Source organism: Oryctolagus cuniculus, chromosome 4 (assembly GCF_051225735.1).
Source record: "Oryctolagus cuniculus isolate XC-2025 breed Fujian yellow rabbit chromosome 4, ASM5122573v1, whole genome shotgun sequence".
NCBI classification, from domain to species: domain Eukaryota; kingdom Metazoa; phylum Chordata; class Mammalia; order Lagomorpha; family Leporidae; genus Oryctolagus; species Oryctolagus cuniculus.
The window spans coordinates 96,209,318-96,218,559 of record NC_142870.1 but is presented as its reverse complement, the minus strand read 5'-3'; the positions used below and the strand labels follow the sequence as shown (position 1 = coordinate 96,218,559).

The 9,242-nt window shown below is 51.5% G+C and overlaps 1 protein-coding gene across 1 annotated transcript; it reads right to left on the bottom strand.

The window, feature by feature from the left end:
- Positions 1 to 328: 328 nt before the first annotated feature.
- On the bottom strand, positions 329 to 7,704 carry AHSG (alpha 2-HS glycoprotein). Its single transcript, XM_002716457.6, has 7 exons — positions 7,417 to 7,704; positions 5,246 to 5,356; positions 4,336 to 4,420; positions 3,874 to 4,037; positions 2,644 to 2,745; positions 1,580 to 1,663; positions 329 to 1,008 (listed from the first exon to the last, which is right to left on the bottom strand). The coding sequence occupies exons 1-7, from the start codon at positions 7,627 to 7,629 to the stop codon at positions 676 to 678; spliced, it is 1,092 nt and encodes a 363-aa protein (XP_002716503.5). The 5' UTR covers positions 7,630 to 7,704; the 3' UTR covers positions 329 to 675.
- Between the last annotated feature and the right edge of the window lie 1,538 nt (positions 7,705 to 9,242).

The following is a 9,242-nucleotide window of genomic DNA, read 5'->3' as shown; positions in this document are numbered from 1 at the left end:
CCAGCCTGAGGCTGCTGTGTTAACTACCAGTCCCTTCTTGTGTGGGTATTGGGGAAAACTGGTGGCTTTCATATTCCAAGTTCAGGTACCTGATTCTATTTCAGCAATATTTTCTGTCCCTTATTTTCTCACAGGGAAAGGTCATTTTCTGCGGGCTGGGAGCAGACTCTAGCCTCGCTTTTTCCTGTATACAGCACCCCAGTAGGCTTTTGTTCTCTTTCGGTTCTATTTTCAGGTGAATTTTAATCAGAGACACGGTGTGGTTGTCAGGATGACAGACCACACACAGGAACAAAACCTGGCTGAAGTGGTCAATAATCAGATCACATTTCAGCTTAGAATCTTCTTTATTAAGGAAAGTCCAACAGGCACTTTTGTTAACAGGCAGATACAAGACTGGCAAGAGCACCTTTCAAAGTCACAGCTCAGTTGCTTATGTGAGGTTGATTGGAAGGCAGAGATGGCAATCAACTGTTCAGCCTTATTCTTGCCGCTGGACCTCGCCCCGCCTCCTCTACTTCCCCCTCTGAAGGTGGGATTCGAGACGTGATACTAATCTAGACCTCATGCAGCACCAATTTTGACAGCAGACAAGGCGGCCACCCACGTGCAGGCTTGGACACAACAGTGCGCACGTTCTTTGTGCCAAACTTTCTCATCTCTGCTGTGTCTAGCTTAGATCTTGAAGTATCTGACCTTCCCTGGGCACGGGGTGATCACGGGGCCAGGGGCAGCGCCAACGCTAGGCTGCACCACCACGGGCACTTTCCCAGGGTGGAAGGCTTCTCCCGAGCCTGACTCCATCGAGGGCACCCCCGCGAAGGTTTGGCGCAGGTCGTAGTGCGCCCGGGGTGGGGCCGGGGCTTGTGCCACCAACACAGGCCCCACCACTAGGGAAGATGGGGACTGGCCATCTGGAGGGGACACAGGTGAAGCTGGGTCCACTGCTGGGGCTGGTTCCACTGCTGCTGCACCAGCGACGTCTGGTTGGGGCTGTGGGACCACAGGCTGGAGAGAGGACCATTTCCATAGGTTAGCTCACTGGCTCCTCCCAGACAATCTACTTATGGGTCTGGGCACCCCCATGCCCAACTTCCTCATAGCAATGGTTTTTATTTGCAAGGCATCGGGCAATAAAGGAACCACCTATAAACTGACAAGAATCCTTTGTGCCTGAGTAATTCTTTTTTGTCCCAGTCTCCCCAGGATTATCTTGGTGACAGTGGGTTTACATACCCATGTCCCATGAGTAAAAGCACCCCACCTATGTCCAAACGTCAGCCTTGGTCATCTGTACCTGCAGCCATCTGTACTTCCCACCCCTTGGAAAACCACTCCCACCTCCCACACATGAAAAGGTAGCCTTGTCAGCTCCACAGGAGAAGGGGTCTGTCCCGCAGTGACATCTTCATGGGGGAGGGGGAGGCTCAAACAGCCTTGCGTTTGGAGATGATGCCAATGATGACATGGTGAGGTTCAGAACGGGACAGCAAAGTACCATAAATACGATGCATTGCATAAATGTGAGGGGTCATTGCACTCAGGAAGGTGCAGGCAAGAATATCCATGTAGCTGTTACCTGGGCTGGGAATACGGTACAGGTCACCTCCACCTTTTCTCCAGCAATCTTCTCAGCGACCGTTGCCTTACAGAAGCCATATTGCTGTCCACAGAAAAACAGCAGCGCTTTCAATGGGCTTCCAAACAGATTCCCCTCCCCCGGCTCACTTAAATCCAAATGTAACTTGCTCTTAAAGTTTATGATTTTTGCTTCCAGACAGTCTACAACTTGTCACCATACATACAAAGAAAATGCAGAAATACTTGGAGAGTGACAGAGGTCACCCATAATTCCCCAGGAAATGAAACTAAAAAGTTCGTTTTGGTGCAACCTTATGTTTTTAAATTTATGCAGATTTTTTTCATTAAAAACTTTGTGGAAAATGCAGAGTATAAAAGAACTACTCATGAATTTCAACCTTTTGTGCACCAAAATAAGCTCATCTTTTAACTCCATTTCTCATGAATGTTTTTCAGTATCCTTGTATAATTTAAAAATTGAGATTGAGTAAACAAACCATTTTGTGTCTTACAGCATCTTCTCACATCATTCATCATTCTTTGAAAACATAATTTTTAGTGCCTGCATCCTTTCCTATTTACTGACATGCTATATATATTTTTCTGTGATGCTCTCTTGTTAGATACTTGATTTTTTTAGTCATTTGTATCTGTGATAAATCATTTTTATAAATATATTTCTGTCAAACATCTCTGATGATTTTTCAGACTAGAAGTGGACAGTATTGGCCTACAGACTTGAAAGCTTTTGTATCCGAGGTACAAATTTGTCTAGGAAATCTACATTTCGCACTCCCAGTAGCTGGGCACAACTTGGCTTCATTAAGAAGCTGCCTGTCTCTGGCCTGAATCCATGTGCCTCCAGTGTACAAGTTCAAGTGGTGACAGCTCTAAAGGGGGGGTGACATCCGGAGGAAGGCCTGGCATGACCTGGTCCCCAGGGAGGGGGATTTTACACTGTTGTTCTTTTACCATAGCCCCAAGGTGCAGCCTCCGAAAGGCTGCCGTGTCTTGCAGCCAGCTCCACCTGCGTGGTGGCAGCCCCAGGTCCCCGCCACTCACCTTGTCCGCCAGCAGGTTGCATTTGGCCGGATCGGTGACCTCTTTAGCAACACAGTCAGTGGCAGCCACGGTGAACTCCACATAGGTGGAAGCTGGGAGAGGCTGATGAGAGTCAATGAAAATGCCCGTGAGGCATTGCGGCTTTGAATGAAAGCAGTGGGGAGGGAGAGGCTGCAGGGAAGCAGCCGGGGCCACGGCGGACTTCACACAACTTCTGGGAGCACCATCCACGTAGACCACATTGTGTGGCCCAGGACATGTGCCTCTGAATGGCTGGCAACGGGCGGTTGTCGGGGAATTGCGTTCTAACGGCAGCTAGTCCTACAGAGGTAGGAGCTGGGGCTCCAGCCCACCATGTAGGGTGCAGGTGAGCTTTCAGACAGGAAACAGAAATCAGGAGGTCAGTCTTAGACTGACATGAATGAGAACCTTGCCTGCCCCTGGCCTTCACTCCTGTGGCTGCACTTGGAGATCCAAGGTGGAGGTTACTCCTGTTGGGGTGTGAAAGTGAATTCACACCACTCCCACCTAATTTCATAGAGCAGGATCACACGGAACCATCGGACGAAAGGACGCACGCTAACACTTGTGCTTTTCTTGCTTATAATATTTGCAGTATGTGGACACTCGCAAAAATAAACTCGGTTATTTGGTGCAGTCTGCAATGGGGATTTTCTGCCACCTATACTAACATATGTCCAAGTATGCCATGGCTGGTGTCCCGAACACCAGTCGTCTGAAGAGTTAGAATGCTGTTGCTTTCAAGTGCCCAAGGCACCTGCAGTACAAACAGCTTTTTCCCCCTCAGTGATTCCAAAGGCATTTCGGGACCCTGCCATTGCATGTCTAGAAGGGTCAGTAGGTTCACGCCTTTGCAAGTACTAATTGCAAGGCTGTCACAGATGCTCAGCGGCGATGGGTGACACATGCATGGAGACCAGTGTACCAGCAGGCAGCACCACTGGATAATGGGGGAATCTCCACCTGCTGAACACGGAGCCCTGGTTTTAGCAGGAGCCAGGGGAGTGGGATACTCCTGGCTGCAGAGAATTAGGGGATCCTAATGACATCCGGGGACCCAGGGACTCTTTTTGTCCCCTTTCCAACAGGACCCTTCTTGCCTTCCGGTTGTTTCCCCGACCCCTGTTCTGCTGCCACCCCTGCTTTGCCACACGCTCTTCCCGAGTGTCACCAAACTGCCCAAGCTGTCCAGAGCGTCTCAGTCTTTACCACAAGCTGAGCCCGGGCGATCTCCACCAGCTGCAGATAGGCGCCGTCGTTCTTCTCGTTGAAGGCTGTCAGGGCGGTTTCGGCGGCTTGAGCCACTCTGGTGTCGTTCAGCGGGGCCAGCAGGGGGCAGTCTGGGCACAGCTTGAGTACGTCCTCAGCCGAGTCTGCGGACGGAAACAGGAATCTACCCGACTCTCCCTGGTGTGTACCCTAGCCATGTTGACTTCTGGCATTTTCTCTGCATCCGCCTAACCCTTCATGTGGCGCGGTCATGCTGTCACCAGGAAATAATTCTCACCTCCAGTGAGAGCAGCGCCTTCAAAACAGGTGTCAAGTCCCAGCACCCAGGACGTGGGGCTTCTCTTTGACTCACTGACCGAGTGCCTACGACTACTTAGGTTGAAAACTATCCAGATAGTTCTTCCCCCACGCTCTCGAAACGGAAGGGTAAACCGACTCTACCTGGAGTGGAGTCACACTTCGCAGACAACACGGTGAACTGGCCGTCCTGCTTCAGCACATGGAAGTCGCAGTCTCCTTCCACAGCCTGGAGAGAGAACCCCACCGTGAGAACCCAGCGGAGGCTCACTGGGCGGGCACCGCCGGGCCCAAAAGCACCGACACTGACACCCTCCGGTTTCTGGGACTTCTACAGCAAGAATGTTGGGCTGTTGCAAAGCTCAGTCCCAGTGTCCGCGCTGTGGCACAGCGGGTAAAGCCGCTGCCTGCATGCTGGCATCCCATATAGGCCCTGGTTAGAGATCTGGCTCCTCCACTTCTGATCCAGCTCTCTGCTATGGCCTGGGAAAGCAGTGGAAGATGGCCCAAGTGCTTGGGTCCCTGCACCTGCGTGGGAGACCCAGAGGAAGCTCCTGGCTCCTAGCTTCGGATCAGCTCAGCTCTAGCTGTTGCAGTCACTTGGGGAGTGAACCAGTGGAATGGAAGACCTCTCTCTCTCTCTGGCTCTACTTTTCTCTGTAACTCAAATAAAATAGTTTTCTCTCTCTCTTTATAGATATAAAATATATATGATATATATTATATATTTATATATAACATATACTCTTCATACATATATTTATATATATGTATATATATAAAGCAGGACTGCTCCAGGAATTCCATATTTTGAAATTCAAAAACTATCCATGCTTAAGCAGAGGGAAATGCTAATGACTGGGACTTCAGCATTCCATGCTGCATACACATATCATGTTTTCACTCTGTGCCCAATAAATGTGCACATTATTAAAATAAATTGTCAGTTAAAAATACTGAATATAGTGAAAGAAAAAATACAACGGCTTAAAAACATGGGCCAGGTCTTCACTGACCCACAGAGGAAGCGTGGCACCTGCAGAGGGACACTCACATGCTGTGTCACCTGCCTCACGCTGCAGTTTGCCAAGGGAGTGGGGTCCAGTGCGTGGCAGGTGGTCTCCAGCGTGTCTATTTCAAGCTCATACACCTCTCCGGTGGGTCGCTGTGGAGACACAGAACAAAGAGATGAGCAGCTCATGCCCCTGATCCTGTTCTGCAGTCGGAGGGGAAGTCCGGGTGGGCGTGGACCCTCCCCAGTTTCAGAGAGGTGAAGCGCAAGTCATCCGTGCTGTAGTCTGTGGCTGTGTCTGAATTTGACCCGGCCCGTGCACAGGGCAATGCTCGGGTTTCTCTCATCTTCTTCTGTTGGCTGGGAAGGAGAGTAGGCTTGGACAAGCTGATGGAGCTGCTCTACAGAAATGAGTGTTAACACGGATTTTTTTCATCTTTAAAATTTTACCCTTAGTTAAGCTGCAAAGTAAGGTGGTGTAGCACAATACCTTCCTGTCTTTCCTTTATCTTCATTCCTCCTTCTACTATCCTTCCTTTGGCTGTTTCCCTGCATGAAAGGGGTTTTTGTTTTGGTTTGCGACTCTTTGCTGCATGCAAAGATGCTGCTCTCTGCTGCCGCCTGCTGGTGATAAGAGGGGTAGCGCAAGTCAACCACTAGACTGAGGAAAAACCATGCTCACAGGAACAGTGGGGGACTTAGGGAGAAACTCACGTAGCTTCTTGGGGTTGTTCTTGCCAGTTCGCCTGTTCACCTATCCTTTCTTCGAATCTTGGAAAATCTGGAGGGCACAAGTCTGCCTTTTCCCTGCCAGCCCAGCTCTGCTTGCCTCCTGGGTGGCTGTGCTGACCCACGGGCACCTGAAGGTGAGGGTCAGACTGGCCCCTTCTGCAGGAAGCTCTCAATTTTGATGCCAAAGTCACTTCCTGGAAACACTCTGAGCTGCAGTGGATGGGGGTTTCTCAAGGGATGCCTTTAGTGAAAATCACGGTGCCGGCTCACCCTCTTCTCCCTCCCTCGTGTGTAAATTTCCCCAGAACCGGTGGGTGTTTCTTCTCAACCACTGTTCACACTGGGGGCCTGGCTGCAGCACTCTTAAACCCACCAAGGGCAACCCATTCTTCAGACACCTGCCTTCGGTGAGACACCCTGCCGTGTGCCTTGTTCTTTTTCCTAGTCTACAGATCCCTTGCAGGCACTAACTGTGTCTTCACATCTTTGCATCAGCTCGAACCCCTGAAAGTGCCAGTGGCTGGCTGCTTTGATGTAAAAAATGACAATCTTACATGGTTCAACCCAGCAGCTCCCCTAGCACCTGCCACCAGCTCATGCCCAAAGAATGATTGCAATAACTGCACACTGACAGACTCTGCCTTAATCAGGTATAAAATTTAACTTCTAAACAGGCAGTAACAGGTGCCTTCTTCCTCCCTCTCCGGATCGCTCCACTGGCCCCCCAGGCTTCGTTCCACCTTGGTGTGTATTGTCACTAGCTTTAGGCTGCATGGATCTCTTGTCCAGCGTGTGAGGAAGTGAATTCTCTTCACACCAATGCTTCTGTATGGGATGAGGGACTCTCTCTCCCTCTCTCGGAGGCAGCTTGTATAGAGGGAAGAACACAGGTTTGGGATCGAATTCCCTGCTGGATGCTTACTAATTCTATGACCATGGGCCTTGGGCAAAGAATGGCTCAATGCATCGGAGCTTTGGTTTCCACTTATGTAATACAAGGACAATGTATCTCCTGCACCAGAGTTTGGGGGCGGGGGCGTGAGCTGAGCTATGTGAAAAGGCCTGGCACACAGGAGGCACTTGTCAAATGCTCATTTCATTCACTCGCAGTCTTCATCAGAGAGGAATGGAAGACAAAAACAAAAAAATTTCTGGTCAGTGATTTGGGGCAGTTATAACTTAGCAGTTCTAACTCAGCGGGTCCCTTGAGCCCTGGTTTTTCCAGCAAGGCACACGGTCCACTTGGAATCTGCAGAATGCTGTATCTCCTGCACCTGGCCCCACTCCTCACCCCGCACCTTCCCTGAGGCCCATGACTGCCACACAGAGGGTCCCTCTCCCACCCTCCACCTGGCCCTTCCATCACTCCCAGCAAGTGAGGAGAGTTTACCCCTCTGGGTTCACCAGTGCTGATCCTTGGGCGCACTGGGTTGAGCTCCAAGCCCAGGTTCTTCCAGCACACGCACAGCAGGTCCACTTACCCGGGGCCACACCTTCACCTTGTCGATCCGGTTCAGGATGTGCTTGTACCCCTGCTGAAGGTGATTGTTGATGTGGTCCACAGCCAGCAGGGCCACCTGCTCTGCTTCTGGGTCATCACAGTTTGGTTCCCTGTAACCCAGCAGTGGGACAGCTGTGACCAAGTGGCAGCTCCAGAGCTGAGCGAGGGAAAGGAGTAGAACGAGGGACTTCATGGCTGCCCCCAGAGACTCCCTGGCAGGTGGGCAAGTGGCTGGAGGCTTCAGAACCAACCCTGTGCTGGGCAGGGTGGGCCGATGGCGGGGCGGAAGGCTTTATTTATCTGTTGGAGCATGTCAGAGGAGTTGCATAAAGACATGGGATGATTTCTGTTCTGGTTCCAAAAAAAAAAAAAAAAAAAATCCTGCAAACATCAGCTCCAGAAAAGCAAACAGGTTAGGACATCGCTAGACTCCAAGAAATCTGCCAAAGTCAATGCCACTGCGTGGGAGAGGCTCCAAAGTCTGCTTGGAACATGGGAGCAGCAGAGGTGGCTGAGGGGATAAGGGGACACGGCCAGCCCCCAGTGCGGTGCGTTGGGCAGCAGCAGGGTCCTCCATGGTGATCTGAGCATGCCAGGGGCTCTGGGAGGGAGAAGGGGATGATGAGCGATTTGATGAAATTCTCTGATGTCAGAGGGATTATCCCCTCTGAGAGGTGGAACATGGCCCACAGGTATAGCAAAGGTGCAGGTGATCTTGTGAGATGCTAAGATCCTGAGAAAGGGCCTTGGCAAGAAGAAGAAAGGGAGGGAGAGGTTTCTGCCTAAAGTGGGGAATGGAGGTGAAAGGAGGGGGTCCCTGTGGCAGGGCCAACAAAGCAGTGTGGAGGTCCCCACCCCCTCACCGCCGGGGCCCTGCAGTGACAACACAAGCAGCCACTAACCTTGGCATCCTGGGTGGCCAAGAGTGATTGGCGCCAGTAGTCCCAACCCCCAGCCAGTGCCCAGGTGCAGTCCTGGCCTAACAGCCACTCATTTGACAAAGCTCTGGGTTCGAGTTCCCCTCTGCAGGCTGAGATGCTGTAGGGGCAGGTAGGAATCCAAAGACTCCAACACCCTCTGCAGCCTTGGCAGAGGGAGATAGCATGTCTTTCTGGACAGAACACAGGGCCACGGCGCCTTTTAAGTGGCCCTTGCCCCTCCAAGCTGTGGCTCCCAAGGAGGCCAGATGGGACAGTGGGAGGCCCTGGGGAAGACCAGAGGAGTGAGGGCAAGGAGGCTCCGACATGGGGACCCATGTGCTCTTCTGATTCTTGCAGGTCCTTGTTGCATGGTGGTTGGATTTTGCTTCAGAGAACAACACCTAGTTGAAACACAGGAGCAGAGAAAGAGGGCGGCCCTAAGGGGAGGCTGAGTGGTGCTGACTGGCTGGGGTGCAGCTGGGGTGCAGACAAGACAGCGCCAAGAGCAGCTTCCGCATTTCTTCCAGAGGCTCACTCTCACCCAGAACCACAGTGACAGGCTCAGCAGGTGCGGGCCAGACTCCAGAGATGCGCTGTGGCTCTTAGCGACACAAAACAGGCTCTGGTCATCTAGCAAGGGGACCAAGGTGATCCTCAAAATTGGGCCAGCCTCCTGCCATCAGCCCTCCACCCCGCTGTCTTCATGCCTAGGCTGAGGAGGCTGTGCTTTGCTCTGAAATAATCTGGAGAAGTCCTAACTACAGTCATGATTGAATATTTGGGGTTTTCACTTTTTATAAAAAGTTTTACAGAGTTATGGGACAGCAGGGGTCAGGGCGGGGAGTGGCAGGGGGAGGAGAGCTTCTATACTCTGATTCACTCCCCA